Raw genomic sequence first — 21,007 nt, forward strand, 5'->3', positions numbered from 1 at the left:
GTACGTGTCTGCGTATCTGGAGTCGGGATAACCACCAACACGGAAAAAACCGACCTAGTAGTAATTACTTGGAAATATAATGTCCCTAATGGGACTAAGCCTATGTTTGGAGGGGTAACACTACAAGAAAAGTACAGCAAAAATATCTATGAATCATACTAGATAGTAAGTTGTCGTGGAAACTCCATGTGGAAGAGAGAGCGAAGAAAGCCTCCATGGCACCGTATGTAAGTAAGAAGATGGCCTATCGCCCAAACTCTTTCATTGGGTAGTTATGGCAACTGTCAAGCCCAAACTTTACGACGGGGTTTTTGTTTGGAGGACAGTCACACATAAAAGTACGTACACCAAAAAACTTGAGGGGATCTGCAGATTATCAATACTAACCATAACGGAAGCCCTAAATCTAACCTTACATCAGTATTGCATGCCATTCCGATTGTTTGAAATTAACGTAAGCTGTCGGGTCTGCTGTTTACTGTGTCGATCCAGAAATAAGTAGACCTCACAGGCTGTCAGATCACTGCAGTGTCTTTGAGATGGAAATCGTAGCCGTGAATAAAGTAGCAGAAATTCTGGAGGAAGCGTGCTTAAGCTGCAGTTGCGTCAATATATATGTCCATCTGCTTACCTTAGCACTGTTGCGGTTACAGGTCACGAGGGATCCATAATCCTCCAAAAACTGTGCGCTATTCTCAGTCAGCTCTGTTAACTTTTACACCTTAATACAAACCCCTGAGCCCTGTGTCATTGGATCTATAAAGTACTCACCCGTCGCCTCAGCGTATACATTTTTGATGTGAAAATGAAAGGAAAATAAAGTAAAAGAAAGGAGGGGGAAAGAAAAGGAAAGGAAAGACCTATCGAGTTATCGATTTGTTATCAAATTATCATAAATTTCCTATCGATGGTAAAGGCTATCAGTGAGCTATCGATTTTTTCTAGACAAGTTATAGGGTTTTTATCGATTATTTATCGAAAAGGTATCGATTTGGTATGAGAGTTTTGTCGATTTATTATCGAGAAGTTTTAGATTTGTTATCAAAAAGGTATCGATTTGTTACCAAAAAGTTATCGACATTTTATTGAAAAATTGTCGATCTGTTATCCCAATTTTAACAATTTGTTACCACAAGAATCGTTGATTTTTTATGGAAACGTTATCGAAAAGCTATTAAAAAGTTATATATTTGTTATCGAAAAGTTATCGTTTTCATATCGGTGCCTTACCGATTTGTTATCGGCGTGCTATCGATTTGTTGGCGACGCCTCTTTTTTTTTTGTTATTAAACAGCTATTGATAAGATTTAAATTTATAAGTAATCGATGACATGTCTGTAGCCTGTCGATAACAAGCCGACCAGAAACCTATAACAAACCGATAACTCGACGATAAGAATTATGGATATGAAGCCGACAAAGCTCTTCCCAAAAAGCCCGAAATTATTTGATCTCACGCCATTTTTATACTCAGCTGAGCAGAGCTCACAGAGTATATTGATTTTGTTCGCATAACGGTAATCCGTAACGGCATAAACTAATGGAGATAGATATAGACTTCTATATATAAAAATGATATGGGCGAAAAAAGAAATTCATTTAGCCATGTCTGTCCGTCCGTCCGTCCGTAAACACGATAACTTGAGTAAAATTTGAGGTATCTTAATGAAATTTGGTATGTAAGTTCCTGGGCACTCATCTCAGATCGCTATTTAAACTGAACGAAATAGGACTATAAACACGCCCATTTTTTCGATATCGAAAATTTCGAAAAACCGAAAAAGTGCGATAATTCATTACCAAAGACGGATAAAGCGATGCAACTTGGTAGGTGGGTTGACCTTATGACGCAGAATAGAAAATTAGTAAAATTTTGTACAATGGGCATAGCACCGCCCACTTTTAAAAGATGGTAATTTCAAAGTTTTGCAAGCTGTAATTTGGCAGTCGTTGAAGATATGATGATGAAATTTGGCAGGAACGTTACTCCTATTACTATATGTGTGCTAAATAAAAATGAGCTAAGTCGGATGACAAACACGCCCACTTTTAAAAAAAATGTTAAAAGTCAAATTTTAACAAAAACTTTAATATATTTACAGTATATAAGTAAATTGTGTCAACATTCAACTCCAGTAATAATATGGTGCAACAAAATACAAAAATAAAAGAGAATTTCAAAATGGGCTGGCTCCGCCCTTTTTCAATTAATCTGTCTAGAATACTTTTAATGCCATAAGTCGAACAAAAATTTACCAATCCTTGTGTTTGGTAGGGGCATATCTTCTATCCCGGTAACTGTTTTCTGTGAAAATGGGCGGTTGAAGCCACGCGCAGTTTTTATACACAGTCGGCCGTCTGTCCTTCCGCTCGGCCGTTAAGACGATAACTTGAGCAAAAATCGATATATCTTTACTAAACTTGGTTCACGTACTTATCTGAACTTACTTTATATTGGTATAAAAAATGGCCGAAATCCGACTATGACCACGCCCACTTTTTCGATATCGAAAATTACGAAAAATTAAAAATGCCATAATTCTATACCAAATACGAAAAAAGGGATGAAACATGGTAATTGGATTGGTGTGACAACTACCATATTACGTAGAAGAAAATGAAAAAGTTCTGCAGGGCGAAATCAAAAGCACTTGGAATCATGGCAGGAATATTGTTCGTGGTATTACATATATAAATAAATTAGCGGTACCCGACAGATGATATTCTGGGTAACCCTGGTCCACATTTTGGTCGATATCTCGAACACGCCTTCACATATACAACTAAGGGCCACTCCCTTTTAAACCCCTCATTAATACTTTTAATTTGATACTCATATCGTACAAACACATTATAGAGTCACCCCTGGTCCACCTTTATGGCATCTCGAAAAGGCGTCCACCTATAGAACTAAGGCTCACTCCCTTTTAAAATACTCATTAACACCTTTCATTTGATACCCATGTCGTACAAACATATTCTAGAGTCACCCCTGGTCCACCGTTAGGGCGATATATCGCAAAGGCGTCCAGCTATAGAACTAAGTATAACTCCCTTTTAAATTAGTCATTACCACCTTTCATTTGATACCCATATCGTACAACCACATTCTAGAGTCACTGTTGGTCCACCCTTATGGCGGTATCTCGAAAAGGCGTCCACCTATAGAACTAAGGCCCACTACGTTTTAAGTAATCATTACCACCTTTCATTTGATACCCATATCGTACAACCACATTCTAGAGTCACCCCTGGTCCACCTTTATGACGATATCCTCTAAAAGGCGTCCACCTATAGAACTAAGGCCCACTCCCTTCCAAAATACTCTTTAATGTCATGCAAACACATTCCAGGGTTACCCTAGGTTCATTTTCCTACATTGTGATTTTCCCTTATTTTGTCTCCACAGCTCTCAGCTGAGTATGTAATGTTCGGTTACACCCGAACTTAGTCTTCCTTACTTGTTTTGGATGGTCTAATCTTCCAAACCTAGTTGCTGCCATCGTTCTATTTGCGTTATTTCGCTAAAAATTCAGGTGCTAATTGCTAAACAATACTCAACACAGCTTTTGCTTGTAAAGTTGGACTGTTAAAAGCCACTTTGAATATTTTGTAAATGTTTCAAAGTTTGAGTGGTGCATTAATTGCATAGTGTGGACTGTACTTGTATCAATTTTGCGCGCATTATTCATTCGCATGCAATAGAAAATCGTTGCCTTTAGCACTTCGAATTCACCACTGGCAATTAAATGAGTTTATATAATATAAAATAGTCTCAATAAATAATTGTACCATCGCAAAACCTCTCATGGCTTTTGTGGGTAAAATTAGTACTAAAACTTTTGCACCTGCTTTTAATTTTCAATTTAGAGTTTCTTTCAACGTTCATGTACACAGTTTTTCTGCGGTTGCTAATAGGCATTAATTCCGTCGACTTTTTCATACTTACGTAATATTATCTCAAGTATCTCTTATAACGTATCTCTCTTATTTACCATTTTATTTTCTACCCTCATGCTTTTGCTCTTTCTACGCAGTGATTATTTTCGATGGCGGCCACCGTGGTGTGATGGTAGCGTGCTCCGCCTACCACACCGTACGCCCTGGGTTCACACCCCGGACAAAGCAACATCAAAATTTTAGAAATAAGGTTTTTCAATTAGAAGAACATTTTTCTAAGCGGGGTCGCCCCTCGGCAGTGTTTGGCAAGCGCTCCGGGTGTATTTCTGCCATGAAAAGCTCTCAGTGAAAACTCATCTGCATTGCAGATGCCGTTCGGAGTCGGCATAAAACATGTAGGTCCCGTCCGGCCAATTTGTAGGGAAAATCAACTGGAGCACGACGCAAATTGGAAGAGAAGCTCGGCCTTAGATCTCTTCGGAGATTATCGCGCCTTACATTTATTTTTTTTTTATTTTGATCCATCAGATGCTATCCACTAATAGAATCTCGGCTCAAAAAACACTCATAAATGAGGCTTGTTTTGTAATGATGCTTTGATTTACGTTAAACTAAATACCCTGAAGGAAAGTTATATAAAAGCTATATGTCCACATCATAGGAAAACGCTCAAGAAAAATGTTGTGTGAAAAATTATAGAAGCCAGCAATTTCAACATTTCCTTTATCTCTCTGTTCTCTATAAATTGGTGTCACTTCTCTGCATGACACGAGAGTCAGATTCAACAATGCATTGGAACAAGATTTATTTAAATTGAAAACGTACTTAAGCAAAAAGAGAATATACCAAACAAGAAAAAAAGATACCTGTACTCAAATAGAATTGCAAATTTTATCTGAAAAACTCATAAATAAAGTCACTTTTATCCCTGGCATTTAACCAACTGTGTTCTTACTGGGTCGTCGCTCTAAAAATAATGAGACGCACTTATATACCTTTGCGAAACAAGGGCACGTTAGCTAAAAATTTAAAGGTTGCAGTTTTCTTGAGAGGTGGATACTACTTGACAAATGAAATTTTTCCTCGGCATTTCTTGGGTGTTTTTTTAAATAGACTTTTAATTTTTCTTTTGATGCTGATGCTTAGCTTTAGTAGGGTTCCCTAAAGTCTCGTTAGTAGTTTTTTGAAAGCTGAATTTTTGTACCGTTTCATTTTATTTCATTTCATTTTAATGTACCGTTCTACTGAAAAGTTTAGTTGAATAAGTCAACATGTAGTCACATTATTATGGAATAACGGATAATGTGAATGATTCGTCATATACATTTTTTCTTAATTAAGGGTTCAATAATAATGGAAGTTCCGATGCAAACTTCCCTTGTTTCAGAGAATATTTCTGCGTTTTTGTATGTTGCAGAAAAAAGTCAGCGGTCTTTCCAGTGGGAAGTTCCAAACCTGAAAAATTACGAAACTTTTTTCCAAGTGACCTTAGTATGGTTCGATGATTCCACCTAATAATCATCCTAAAGCAGGAATCATTCCGCAGAATTCCTGCCATCCACTTCCGGCCAGTGGGATCTTGCTACCCTGCTAGAGATGATGTGCGCCCAACGCTTCTGAGCTGACTCGAGGACCATCTATGCAGGAGCAGACCACAGGTGGCCAACGGAATCCGGAGATCCCTAAAGTTATCTCCATCCAGTTCAATTGTACCGATGCGGGCTAAGAGATCCGCTTGACAATTGCCCGGGATGTGACTATGGCTTGAGACCGAGATAATTTGAGTAATAAAAGGAGGTTTACATTTAACTCTTGACAAAATATCCCCCACCAAACTTTCCGTTCAACTTCGACACATCCGTGAACAAGGTAACTTGGCCTGATCCAGATGAGTCGCTTTCCGCATTCTTCTCTGGTAAGAATGACTGGGGTGAAGGTTGCACAGAGAGCAGTTATCGGCACATAATAGTCCGTACTGTCAGGAGTAAAGTCGAGCCTGGTAAGACAGCTAGAGTGCCCGAAGTCAGAAAGCTCAAAGCTCATATCGCGAAGCCTGACCACGACCTGACCAAATCACGAAGCTTGACTGGGCCGTTCCCGCAATGCCCTCTGGATGTATATTCCGCATAACATTCAATGCCGAGGTAGGTGTTATTCTAAGAGCGCCGCTGTTACCAACCAACGCCGTTCGTTGTACTGATACTAATATTTAGGCGTTCCGCGTCGTGCCCAGTGTATGGGGTGCTGGTCTATAGAGCAGACCACCATCTCATAGTGCCAGTGTACTAATCTTGACCATATCTATCTATCTCCCCCTGCAGCAGCAAAAAGCCACCACGGCCTTCGTGGCCCTATCCCTCACATTGGGTCTCCAGGACAGTTTCTTGTCAAAAATAAGCTTTAAATATTTAACCCTATCAAAAAGTACAAGTTAAAAAAATTTTACGATTTGTAATCGAACAGTTATGGATATGCTTTAAAAAATTATCGTTTTGTTATCGAAGTGCTACCGATTTGTTATATGCGTGTTATTGATTTCTAAACGAGGATTCATTGGTTTGCTATAAAACCGACACCGAAATTTAAATCGATGACACATCTGTAACTCGTAACCCTGTTGCGGTTAAACTTTAACCACTGAGTGAACTGTAGGTAATACAACCCAGAGGTAAATTGTTCGTTTTCGCATTGAATATCACAAGTACTTGGCTCTCACTCCTTCTTTTACTCAGCTGAGTAGAGCTCACAGAGTATATTAATTTTGTTCGCATAACGGTACCCCGCAACGGCATAAACTAATCGAGATAGATATCGAATTCTGTATATCAAAATTATCTGGGCGAAAAAAGTAATTCATTCAGCCATGACCGTCCGCCCGTCCGTCCGTCTGTCCGAAAACACGATAACGTGAGGAAATTTTGAGGTATCTTAATGAAACTTGGTACTTAAGTTCCTAGGCACTCATATCAGATCGCTGTTTAAAATGAACGAAATTGGACTATAACCACGCCCACTTTTTCGATATAGAAAATTTCGAAAAACCGAAAAAGTGCGGTAATTCATTACCAAAGGCGGATAAAGCGCTGAAACTTGGTAGGTGGGTTGCCCTTATGATGCAAAATAGAAAATTAGTAAAAAGAAGGTAATTTAAAAGTTTTGCAAGCTGTAATTTGGCAGCTGAGTATGTAATGTTCGGTTACACCCGAACTTAGCCTTCCTTACTTGTTTCCATTGAGTTTTGAACAAAAATTAATTTGATTAACATTTTGCTTGCAAACTTGAATAAATGTAAAACATAAGTTATTTAATAATTTGGGAAAAATTTAAACAACGTGACATCAGGACGGACAAGGCGACAGCTGTTTCGATTATACCTTGTAAATCTCTTCAAAGCCTTTTCTCCCGGGAGTGGGAGTCGAACTCGCACCCCTACGATAGTTGAAATGGTTGTAAACGCATTCAGCTACGTCATGCCTGTTGTGAAGTCTTTCCCAATTGCCTTCTTTTTGCATATTTTAATCTTTTACACATTGCATACTTCGTATGCAATTATGTGTTAAAGCTATGCTTGGTACGGCGGTTTTCAAAGAAACTTTGGTTTTGTTGCTGTTTTTCGTTCTATTTATAGAACTACAACGAATTAACCAATTTTGTCTGTTTGTATGATTTTTAATAATCGGGGATTACCCATATTGCTTTTTTTAAAAAATTGCTTCAAATAAATGTTTTCATACATTTAAAAAAAGCAATATGGGCAATCCCCGATTATTAAAAATCATGTAAAACATAAGTTTACGCGAAGACTTATAACAGTCGTTTGAGCAATGTACAGTCCCTGGAGATGAGTTCGCGAGTTTTTTTGTGGGCACACATAAAACGTTCTACTTGGATGCTTATGCATCATAAGCAAAGCAGATATAGGGACAAATTTTCTTTGGTTAAAAAGTGTGGAAATTTTGTTGAGATGCACACTTTTGCTTATCCACTTAAATATTGTTTTAATTTTTGCTCATTATCTTCAATTAAAATGACACATTTCCATGAATGCATTCACATGACATCTTCCCGCCCACGTTTTCATATTAAATTACCTTGTTATTTACATATGTATGTACATGATAGGTATTATTAATAAAAATGAACATCAGTCATAATTTACAATTTATACTTTTTACGGCTTGGTTTCTAGTTGTTTTAATACTGAAGAATGTCAGTTACTAAGATTCATTTGATTTATTGATGCCTTTACATATTTTAATTAGTATACCGACCAATATTCATATCAAATAAACTATACAGAGTACCATTGCTTAATACTGATTGCCGTAATATCAGTCTTGGAACTATGCCACTTGTTCCGGAGTGATTCAAACCCGTTTTTTTACTTGGGATTATGACACTTCCCTTCAAGCCGCCGCCCCGCACACAGTAGTGCTGTTTGTATTGAACCTCACAAAAGGTTTACTTTAGCTTTATTGCGCCTCTTAATGGCCTATCTTTCAAAAAATATACCACAACGCAAATTTATAAAACAGCTGTTCTCTTGTTTGTGTTTACCTATTAAAGCTTGTAATAATAAATTACGTCGCTACGAACCTGTTTCCCTATTCCTATTACAAATTGTTGGTGTGATTACTTGCTGTGAGGCGATTGGAGCAACGAACACAAATCACGTTGTTAAAGTCAATACTCATAGCTGTTGTTGTTGCTTACTTACTGCTATTATACTATTGTTGTATGAGATCTTACATTTCAAAGACTTAATTTCAAAGCGATTTCATATATAAATATGCATTTATAGGCGTAATATTTTGTAATAGAGTTGCATAAAAATTTGAAATATCTTTTCAATATCTCAACTCGTTAACAACTAATGAGTTGTTTGATTTAATCGAATTTCGAATAAAAGCGGAACAGAAAAGGAAAGGAATGGAAAAAGTTATAGGTGGAGAGGAAATGAAAGACTAGAAGTCCAAATCGAGGCCAAAACCAAAGTCGGTTCCGAAATTGAGCGGCGTTTTTTCGTTTTGTTATTGAGGCTTTAACGGTTTGTTATCGATGATATATCGTTTTGTTATCGACGAAGTATAAACGAGCCATCGATTTTTTATCAAAAATTTATAGATTCTTTACCGAAAATCTACCGATTACTTATCAAAAACTTATAGAAAAGTTGTCTATTTATTCTTTACCGTTATGAAAAAGTTATCGAATTTATATCGATAAGCTATCAATATTTTATCGGCCGGCGTGGTGGGGTGGTAGCGCACTCCGCCTACCAAACCGAAGGTCCTGCGTTCACGACCCGGTTAAAGCAACATCAAAGTTTTAGAAACGGTGTCGCCACCCGGAAGCGATTTGAAAAACACTAACAGCGTATTTCTGCCATGAAAAGCTTCTAAGTGAAAACTCATCTGCCTTGTAGATGCAGTTCCATGTCGGCATAAAACATGTAGTTCCCGTCCCGCCGATTTGTAGGAAAAATTAAAAGGAGCACAGCGCAAATTGGAAGAGAAGCTCGGCCTAAAATCTCTTCGGAGGTTATCGTGCCTTACATTTATTTTTTATTTTTATTACCAATTCACTACCATCGGCGTGCTATCGATTTGTTATTGATGGCTCATCGGTTTGTTATAAAACAGATACCGATAAAACTTTACTTTAAAACCGATGACACACCTGTTACTCGGCTATAACAAGCCGATAAAAAACCAATTAGAAGCCGATGACTCGGCGATGGCTCCGCGATAACAAATCGATTAGAAATTGGCAGCTCTTCTCCAAAAGTACGAAATTACTTGTTCCGATAAAGCTGCCTCTGTTGTAGTTTAACTTCTACTTCTGGGCTAGCTCTTGTTAACTTAAGAAACTACTTTTCTAGACGTACACATCGATCTTCACGATTTTCTTGGTACTTACGTCTTTTTTGTTCTCACCCTATAATCCTCCGAATATGGAAATTAAATTCCGTTGGAGGGGACATGTCACCGGAAGTAAATTCAGAAATGATGTAAAAGTAAATAAAATAATTAAAAAAATTAATAACTAAAAAAAAATTTTTTTTTAAGTTAAACGGTTTTATTGAAAACAATACTTACATGAAGTAATAATAATATTAAAAGCTAGAAAATAATTAGGTAGGTCCTAGGTACTACTTACTCATCACACTCCGCATCAATCTAGGGCGTTGATCAGACAATTAAATAAAAGCATTGGGCGCGTGAAATTTCTAAAAATGTGAGGCATAGCATAACCTGATTAGGGTTCAGTTGGCCTTATATGTGAGTATCAATAGAAATTTGAGGCGTCCAACGCCTTTATCTAATTGTCTGATCAACGCCCTAGATTGATGAGGAGTGTGATGACTAGTACCTAGGATCTACCTAATTATCATCTAGCTTTTAATATTATTATTACTTCATGTAAGTATTGTTTTCAATGAAACCGTTTAACTTACAAATTTGTTTTTAATTATTTTATTTTCAAGTTTTTAGTCTTTATTTAATTACCTATTATTTCTCATTATATTTAGCTCATTTAGTGACTCATTATTACAACGACTCTTTCGTAACAATATGTTTGTCCCTCCTCCAACTCCAAAATATCTCTATCTTTGCGCCACCTAGCGGCGATTGTTTTTCACAGTTCGCTTTCTATCCTTGTATGTATCATGTGTTCTAAATATGATCCAAATCGGACCACAAATACGATTTTTGTGAAGATTTCGATCCTTGCGCCACCTAGCGGTGATTTTTTTCATAGGTCGCTTTCCATTCTTGTATGTATTATGTGTTCCAAATATTAGCCAAATCGTACCACAAATACGATTTTTGGGAATATCTCGATCCTTGCGCCACCTAGCGGCATTTTTTTTCATAGGTCGCTTTCTATTCCTGTATGTATTATGTGTTCCAAATATGAGCCAAAGCGGACCACAAATACGATTTTTGTGAATATCTCGATCCTTGCTCCACCTAGTGGTAATTTTTGTCTCATTATTGCATTGTCATTGGGTTCTGAAGTATATTCCAAGTTTCAAGCTTGTAGCTTATCGGGAATTTACTTAAATTTCAATTGCAAAATTCGTTCCCAACGGCCGTGCATGCGGCCGTGCGGCCTGCCTGTCAAGTCAAGCTAAATAAAATCGTTTAAAAAAATGTCCGTGTAGTAGTCCGAAAAGGTGGTTACCATACGTACATGGCACATCCATGAAATTCACTAGGGTGTTTCCAAAAAAATCGTTTCTCGATACCAATCTCAAATGTTTCGTTCTTATGCTAAAATAACCTTCCATAAATATGAGTCTTTAATATCGAATTCAACGAAAATTCCCACCAAGGCAAACATTTTTTATATGACATCAACAAGTTCAACATTTGCAATGTTTCTTCGATAGATGTCACAGCGTTTTTAAAAATTGATTGGCAAGAAACGAAAAGTATTGAAAATTGAGAAGGAAATAAATCACCGCGAGGCCAAAATATTGCTGATGAGCTTTCGGGCTTAGCAGTGCTCGAAGTGGATCTGTACAACCAGTTAAGCTTTAAAACAGTTGTCTTAAAATTGCTTTCTTCTGTTTTAATTTAATAATAATAATGGCAAATAAATTATTTTCACGGCCTTGAGTTCATTTCGAACCCAAATTTAAATTAATAGGCCCATAAAACAATGACAAAATTGATAAATACGAAATTTTAAGGCGGCTTTTTTTGTGGAGCGTAAAATTTTCTATAAAAATTTGTCAAAAGAGTTCACCTACAGTACCCCGTTAAAAACTTGTACAAATCAGAATGTGTGAGACCGGATTTACCTACGATGCGAGCCACTTTAATATTAGTATAAGGGGCTTATCAATTATAGAGGACTTTGAGCATAGGTCATTGAAAAACTATTTTATCTTTAAACGCTCTCAAGCCCTCTTTGTTTCTTGACAACGTTAAACATAACGCGTATAACAACTTGTTGTCTGACAAATTTTCCCAAAAATTTGTTTTTAAACCGAGCGGGGAATTATCGATTTTTGAAATAATGTTCATACCATGATGTAATAATAAAGGTGATGTCAACAACATAACCTCACTTTTTCGATAGCTCTAATTTCCAATATTTACTTGTATTACAAAAGTATTAAATTTTTGATTGCTTCATATTTCATACAAAATTCCAGAAAAAACTATTTTTTTGCAAAATTTTTCCTATATTCTCTTGGGGAATACAAAATTACGATAATTTTTCGCTAATCAATTCTAGTAGCTGCTTATATAGTTATTATATTTCTAAACGTATAGTAAAATCTACTCCGATTATAGTAGAACTTAAAGACAGTGCTGTATGACAGACAACGCTCTAAAATATGCATGCCGAACTTTTCAGAATAAGGAAAAACGTGAACTGAATATTCATGTCATCATGGTTCATACATTTTACAAATTTTTGTTTGGAGGTTTTTTTCTTTTCACCACTTCTCAAACGAGAGACCCCATTTTACATGTATTTCTGCTTTGCACCGAATATCTTTTGCAATTGGGTGGAAAAAGATTGCAGCTCATATATGCATGTACATACTATGTATATGTATATTCTAACGCTAGTAGGTAGTAGGTGTTTTCTGATTGTTTTAATTTAGTCAGGCGATAGGGGAAGGGTCGCTTTAATTTTCTTTTGTAATCAAACATGATTTAAGTGCATGTCAACGCAAATATTAATACTAGGGTGAACCATTACTCTAATACATCATATACAACCGTCCAAAAAAATAATATATATATATTTTTTTGACTAAACTAAGCTTTCCTTGGTATTTTTACTTAAACAAGAATAAGAAAACAAAAGTAGCAGAAATGCAAAATAGTTTTTTTAAAGCATTTCTGGAAAGTGCACAACGTGGAAAGTGGATTATCTCCAAATCAAAAAATTTGCAAATACAAAATTATTACCAGCCCTATTCTGCATTCGACTTGGATTGGAATTTTTTCGATTTGGCAATTTTGGTATTCTGTGTTCCAATCTCTTTCGATCCAATTTCGAATCGTTCGATTTTGTGAATTCTGCATTTCGATCGTAGTTCCGTTTTTCTAAGTTGCAAATTAGTTGGCGGAAAAATATTTTCTTTTTATTTTTTTTATTAACTTATAACAGAATTTTAACAAAAATGTAAGTAAAACTTGTTAAGAGACGTAGAAGGCTTGATGATGATTGTTTTATATATGCTTCAGGCCAAAAACAACATGTTGATGTCGAAGTCCTTGAACGTATTTGCTCCGCCAAAGTATCTAACACATACCTGAAAGCATCGAAAGTTTTTTTTGAACCTAAATTAGAAAATAAGTCATTAAACTTTACCACTTTTAAGTTCAATTTCTTACAATTCGTCACTCATCTCAAATTGATTACACAAATCTCGCAATATTTGCCTTTCCATTCTCGCCTGGCCATTTTCGAATGTGTTGCTCTCCAACTCCACAAATAATGCCGCGGCTATTGATTCCATTATAATTTGTGTCTGTTCGTTGGGTCCAGTTATATTCCAATGCAAGCTGCCGGAGTAGAGGAAGGTGAAGCGAAAACGTAAACAATCCTTGCGGAAAGAATAAATAAATCTTTATAAAGTATTTTAGGCCAGTGCAATGAAATTAGCATCCATAAAATTCAGAAAATGTCAACTATATTCGCGCAGGAATCCGTTTTAACAAAACTTGGTGGCCACGGTAGGGAAATGGCCAAAAGAACGACAAAAACACACTTACAATTATGAAAACACTTCACTCAAAAAAAAACAACACGGCGGCAATATATTCTATTGGTTTTTTTTGTGCAAAATGGCCTGGATAATAAAATATAAACGTTTTTCAGTGTTTTTTACAAATTTTCTTTAATTTATTTTGTTCCAATGTTCACACATTCCGTACAAACAGCTGATTTCGAAAAATCATTTGCTCTTCCTCTTCTCGTTACGATTCCGTCGTAATGCAGAATACCCAACTTCGATTAAAGCGGAGCGTAGAACGGGAACGTAATCGAAATGCAGAATAGGGGTGTACATTTTTATCGGGGATTGGATCAGTGCACATTGGAACGCGGGGCAGTTAGTTATTTGAAACGTACTTGTCTTCCATGTGACCGCCAATGTTATGTTTTCATTGAGTCTTTGTTCAAAATTTTTATCGAGTTAATCAATCGATTAAATAAGGTTGTGAGTAAGTTCTGCTCACCCTTACATGGGCTGTGTTTTGTAATACATACATATGTATGTCACTTTATCGCTGACTGTATTGTATGATAAGATATATGAAGCGATGGCATTTTTGTTGACAGTTTATTAAATTAAAAAATGTTCTGCTTTGTTCTCGATGAGATACAAATGTAGAGCACAAAAAACATAGCGTTGGCTTCTATTCAATAACATCTATCAGCAAAATCGCAGTTTTAATAATATGAAGTACCCCAATGGGTGATGAAAACTCCTGTTGTGTATACTGAAATCATTTTTTTGCTCTAAACTTAGCTTAATTTAGTTTAAAAACCAGATAGAGTTTTTTGCTATTCGAATGAAAGTTATTTAGAAAGAAAATATATATTTGATGGAGGTTTTTGCAAAACAAATCAAATACTAATTTTTAGATGTAGCGTTTATCTTGAACTATGTTTTGAGAACTGCACCTTATATAAGTGGGTAAAGCGCTTGAGTTCCATATCGAAGGACATGGTGTTGGTTCTCAAGGAAGGTGCTATCAAAACCATTAATCGCTGACGGACGGACAGATGGACCTGTCCCAATCAAAATCTTTTTCGACACTGACCTATGGTCCGGTGTAATTACACCCCAACGTTATCCAATTAAAGCTATAATAGCTGCGCAAAAATATAGCTGGGAATGAAAATTTAGGCTGATAGAGAAATTTTCAAAATGTAGCTACTCGTCCATGTGTAATATTAAATGTGTAGACATATATAAAGTGACGGGAAAAGTCTACGTACACACAGTATTTCCGCTGTATTGAAAGACTAATAACTTATCTGAAAAAAAAAAAAAAAATGATAATAAGTTTTATTTTAAACTTCTTCCTAATCATAATAAACTAAAAACAAGTAAGGGTGGCTGAGTTTGGGGGTAACCGAACATTATATGTATACTCAGCCTGATTTTCAATTGTAAAGTTCATTTCAGATAAATTACTTTTTCGAATTCTGTTCCGAGTGATTAATTTTTTTTGAGGCTCTAGAAATGTCTTATTTTGTGTTGTTGATCTTCCGACAGGGTGGATAAATGGTGTGTATTGAAACGATCGTTTCTTCGATTTCGTTCTGGGAGAGAACGAAATTTGACAAGGTATGGCGAAAAATCGTGCCAATATACATCAACTTCTAGAAATGTTGTGTAATGCTTGATCGGAATAGGGGCATGGCAACGCCCATTTAAAAAAAGGTCTCCCAATTTCCTCTTACAATAAAACTTGGTAAGTGAAATATCATTGATACAAAACTATTTTTCGCTAAAATATAGCATATTATTCCGGTCGACCCTTTTAAACATATTTTTTATAAAAGTTGACGTAGTCCTGTTTTACTAGAAATATTTCCTGCTATAAAGAATGTATGTATTCCCAGTTTTATTACGATATGTTAATTTCTCTTCGAGCTACGGCTCTCGAAACATAAAAAATTGCTTGGTCAAAAAAGAGGCGGTGTCACGCCCATTTTCAAAAATTTGAATTTTTTGCCTTTTTCTTGTTATAATTTCATTCGAGAAATGAAACACCATTGATATTAAGCTTTTTTTGATTATCGAAGTCTATGTCGATTCCTTAACACCTGTACAACAAACCGTTATCCAACCAAAGTTAATATACTCTGTGTGGAAAGTACGCTGAGTATAAAAAGGCTTACATTAGCATAAAATAGTAAAGCTATGGGAAAGAAACGTAAAAACAACATTGACAAAAGTCTGTGTTTATGTGTTGTGTACTGTATACAAATAATCTGTTTAAGTATGAACAGCTTCACATAACACTAAATAATATTTATTTTTAGTATTTATTCTTTTCAACGCTATCATCAAAAACAGCTTGAAGCCGTCTTGGCATCGAGGCTACTAAATTTGTAAATTATGCAGATGTTATACGGTTCCAAGCTTCTATGATGCGTTTTTTGAGGACAGCAGCGCTAGATAACTAGTTTTTTTTTTATAATTTTCCGTTCTTAAACATGCTTAATAATATTTAAATCTGGGCTTTGGGTGGTGTATTTTATAGTGTTGGAGCATAGTAAAGCAGCAATACGTGCTATGTGCTTTCGATCGTTTTCCTGCTAAAAGATCAAACCTGTAACGAGTTCCAATTTATCTATTGATGGTTTCAAACTATGTTCCAATAAGGACTTTTCTCTAAAACGATGCATGTTACCCGCCATAAATGTTGTTCTACCAACTTCAGATGCCGAAACACCTCCCCAAACCATAATACTGCCGAAACCATGCTTTACAGTTGATACCAAATTCTTCGGATCGAATGTAGTAGTTTTCTTCCGGCACACTTTTATTCTTCCATCGCTGCCGAAAACTTTGAACTTTGACTCATCGGCAAACGAAAGTTTTTGCCAAAAATCCATTTCTTTTTTCCTGTGTACTCCAAGCGAAGTTTACAGATTTTTTCAGAATTAGGAGGCTTTATGCGTGTTGTTCTGCGGTGAAAGGCGTTCTTGTTCAGAGGTGAACTTGCTATATCTTCGGCTCATTTTAGAGCAGACCCTTTTGGATTTTGGTCCACTTATTTTAAAATTAAGATGTTGTCTCAGCTAGATAGTTTGCTCGGATGGCCACTGCGTTTTAAATTGTCTGTAGAACGACTTAATTCCAAATTTTAAAATGGTCTGTACTCTTGTTCGACTCAAGTTATCTTTTTTTTTTTGCAATTTCACCGCACGTTTTTATTATATTCTGGGCTGTACAACCAAATTTATGCATGTACACATTTTTTCGCATGGTTCCTGTCTTTTTTAAACAACGAAAGTGTAGGGGGTGTATGTAGACTTCTGTCCGTCACTCTTTGTAATTTATGAAAAGGTGTTTGATAAAAAGCTGGTTGAACCATTAATCGGGTTGAATATGGAAAAATTACGAAATTAATTATCATTTAGGCGTAGTTTGCTTCGAAAGCTTCAAATTATTTCAAAAAATTGCTACGCAATATATCTTGAATATCTTTAAGATCGCGGGTTCGAATCGAGCTCAAGGCCTAACAATAATTATTTTATCATTATTATTGTTATCATAAATTTAATTTAATAATTTTTTCAATTAAGAAAAAATTTATCATAACAATAATAATGATAAAATAATTATTGTTAGGCCTTGAGCTCGATTCGAACACGCGATCTTACAAATCAGTAGGCCGATATAACAACGAAAATTGTTAATACATCCCAGAGCACGGGGAAAAAGTGTCAATAAAATATGACACTATGGCGGCAGCATTGCCATCAAACAAGTCCAATTTTCACATTCATTCTGTAACAGATGCGACATCTGTTACAGAATGAATTTGTTGTGAATATCAATTGGCAAGAACCAGAATAGAAGTAGGAAGATTTTGTGTGTTTTTTCGATTTTGTTGTTTTCTTATTTTGGTTTTATTTTTTTAACAAGTGGCACCATCGTCATAAGTACAAAGTAGAGAGCGCAGTGAGCGTAAAATTATCCTTGAAATTTGCTTATGTATTGACTGTTGATCGGTGTTGAAATTACCAGTGTTAACAGAAAAATCAGTTAGATTGATTAGGAATCTGTCAATTTTACAGAATTTTGTTACCTTAAGAGCGGCAATTTAACATCAAAATTTTAGAAATAAGATTTTTCAATTAGAAGAAAATTTTTCTAAGCGGGGTCGCCCCTCGGCAGTGTCAGGCAAGCGCTCCGATTGTATTTCTGCCATGAAAAGCTCTCAGTGAAAACTCATCTGCCTTGCAGATGCCGTTCGGAGTCGGCATAAAACATGTAGGTCCCGTCCGGCCAATTTGTAGGGAAAAATCAAGAGGAGCACGACGCAAAGAAGAGAAGCTCGGCCTTAGATCTCTTCGGAGGTTATCGCGCCTTACATTTATTTATTTTTAAGCTTTGCTGTTAACATGTATGTGTGGTTACTTGTTTTGATGTTTACATGTACATATGTGTGGCTCATTGCTTTACTGTTGTTGTGCATTGATTTACTAGCAGCATAGTGACATATCGACTTGCACAATATGTTGCTAAGCTTAAAAATGCAAAAATCCGTTTTAAAATCTAAGTTTTCCGCAGTTGTTATAGTAAATACGTATAGCGAAAAGTTTTCGATTACAGATCCGATGACAATTCTTAATGCGCTGGTTGTAATATTTTAGTCAACAAAATTATCTAATTATGTTTTTCTCTAAATCATTATATACTTCTGCCTTCAATGCTAACGTCTTTGGAGGAGTCTTTATTTCTTGGAAATTTCGCTGAAAGTTATTAACAATCCACTCTTTTATTATTTTATTTACTTAGCGGGTATTTGACTGCTTTCTTTAGTGTTTTTCCACAATTCAGTTAATTGTCTTTTTAACAATTTTTCTTAATGTTTACTTAGCATTATTTGTTCTTTAATTTATTTTTCATTTCCAGTTATTCATTAATCCATCCACATTTCGCAGTAAAAAGGGCACATTTCATTTCTTTGAAGTTTAATTAGCCCACATTTATTTACACTTCCATTGCATTTAACAGGGACCCAAACTGTTATTCCTTTTATAATAAAACTTCGTCAGAAAAAATTATTTTCTGTTTTAATTTTTCTTCCGAAAGAAATAGTTATATTCGGACTTTAATTTTATAAGTCCGAAAATAAAAGCTGAATTTTTAAGGACAAAATAAAGGTCTGGCCCTATACATTGAAACGGCTCATCCAAATGAGGTGATTTTTTTTCATACAGAATCCTTCTTGTTTTAACAGAAAGGGGTGTATCAAATTTATAGGCAATATCTCAATTGGATCAAACTTTATGGCGAAAAAACAGGCACAAGTTTACTAAGGAAAAGTGCAAATAAAGCACTATGAGAGTTGGTTCTAATTTTTTATGACAAATTTCTGGTATTACTAACTAAAACTCTTGACATTTATATTTATAATAATCTATTGGTAAAAAATTCGCTTCATTTGAATGACCCGTGTTATAGTTACAATGCTTGACTTTTATTTGTTATTAAAATAAATTAAATAAAATTCCGGATTTTACTTTTATTTGTGGATTTTCTTGAAAAAAGTGCAGAAAATAAAAAAGATGCATAATTCGTCATAAAGATGCTATGGGTATCCCCAAGATCCTATTAGCTTTCACCCGGGAAATTTTTTGGCCTGGTTAAATCGCTTAAAAAAAGAACATAACTGTTAAAATCGGTCCCTGGTATTTCATAAGTATTCTACACATTAACACAAATTTTGTTTGCATTCATATATAGGCGATAGAGTTTTCTTTTCACTCACATTGCAATTAGAGCCCATTTATAAAGAAGTTTTCGTCCCAGACTTTGACTTTGACAGATGAGAGCGTCTGAAGTTAAAAATATCTAAAAGGTTTGCTTCGCTTTCAGCTGCAAACGTCCATGTGGAAAGGTCATACGTAAGTCATATATTAAGCTTATCTGTGCAAGTCAAAGTTGGATTGCATTAGTTTAAATTGTTTTTTCCAATTCCTCATGCAATGTTAAAAACTTCATTTCAACTTTAATTTTTTTAAATTTATTTTAATGAAATTTTCTTTTTCCTTTTCTTTTATATTTTTCGATTTGTTTGGTACGAACTCGAATGTTTCTATCTCATACTGAAAAAAAACTAATTACTGTTATTTGCGCTCGCTGCTACAAATAAACGCAAACTAAAATGCACTCACAACACGCGATATGTCATTTAATGCAATTGTACAAAATAAAAAAAAAAAATTGTATACATACATACTATATTTGCAATAATAATGAAAATGTAAAAAAAAAAAAAAAATTTTACAAATCATGACAAAAAATGCACTACTCTGCCTGCCTGTGTTATGCCTGATTGCATTATGTAAAATTATTTTAAAAATATTTGATTGAAAAACAAGAGAATTGAAAAAAATTCCTTATAAAAGAAAGCTTAATAGCAAGCTCAAATTCAAGCTCAATCGCCAACGTCGTAGCAAAATACCAGAAATCACAATTTCAATATTTAATCCGTCCCATGAAACAAACAAACTACTTACAACACATTCAATGAATGCATTTGCACTAAGTACCACTAGTACAACAAAAACTACCAAAATTTATTGCAATTCGAAAAAAGCGTAAATCACCACAAAGCAGCAGAAGAAGCCTCATCAATCTGAATAGCTTTGATTTTTGTTGTAAAGAAGTTTCGAATTTTGAATGTTAAAAATGCCACAAGCAGATGGCGGCTATACAGCTTTAGATAGCGCTGGCACTGCTAATGGTCACGATGGTAGTAGTGGTGCTATATATCAATCTACCACAGAACCGACTGGACCACATTCAGTTTTTGAATCAATGAAACGTGCCATCGGTCAAGTGGTGGGCACAACAAATGATAGCGCTCAGGATACTGATGATTTGCTCACAACATCGACCATCAATGGTCGTCAGGCAATTATTGTTGGATCAAGGTAAGCTATAGAAATTAAGAGCTTGATAAATTGTTTGCATGTGATGTATTTATTTAGAAAAAAATGTAACAAAACAATAAGTACTTAGATTGTGCTTGTTTCAATTCACCTTTTTGTATACAAAAAAATTTGGACAAATTATTTTCATATTCATATACACATATTTTTCCACGTAACTACTTTCTGTTCATTCAGATTCCTTCATGAATTACTAACAAAATGAATAGCCCAAATCTCTTGAGCATTTTGAGATATACAGTAGTCGCTCACAAATTAGAGCCTTCAGTAATTATAATTTCCAGAAATTAGAATCAACTTTTTCATTACATTACACGATCTGAAATTAGAATCAAAAATTCTAATTTCTGAGCGTATTTTGTTTTTTTTTTTGTTGTTTGTTGCAAAATAGATTTAAAAAGGTGAATCCACAATTTATTCATGTTA

General features: G+C 35.2%; 1 protein-coding gene across 12 annotated transcripts in view; it reads left to right on the plus strand.

Annotated features, from left to right (window-relative positions):
* MESK2 (misexpression suppressor of KSR 2) overlaps positions 1-21,007 on the plus strand; it is a 149,595-nt gene that overhangs the window by 39,368 nt on the left and 89,220 nt on the right. For 8 of the 12 annotated variants that reach the window (XM_067774989.1, XM_067774992.1, XM_067774998.1 and 5 more), the window contains exon 2: positions 20,011-20,563. The exons of 3 other annotated variants lie outside the window; for them this stretch is intronic. In XM_067774989.1, coding sequence (XP_067631090.1) covers positions 20,310-20,563 — 254 coding nt within the window. In that variant the 5' untranslated portion in view covers positions 20,011-20,309. Of the gene's footprint in view, positions 1-20,008; positions 20,564-21,007 lie in introns of all 12 variants that reach the window. One more of the 12 variants, XM_067774991.1, reaches the window with a different exon arrangement.

Source organism: Eurosta solidaginis, chromosome 3 (genome assembly GCF_040869045.1).
Source record: "Eurosta solidaginis isolate ZX-2024a chromosome 3, ASM4086904v1, whole genome shotgun sequence".
NCBI lineage: Eukaryota > Metazoa > Arthropoda > Insecta > Diptera > Tephritidae > Eurosta > Eurosta solidaginis.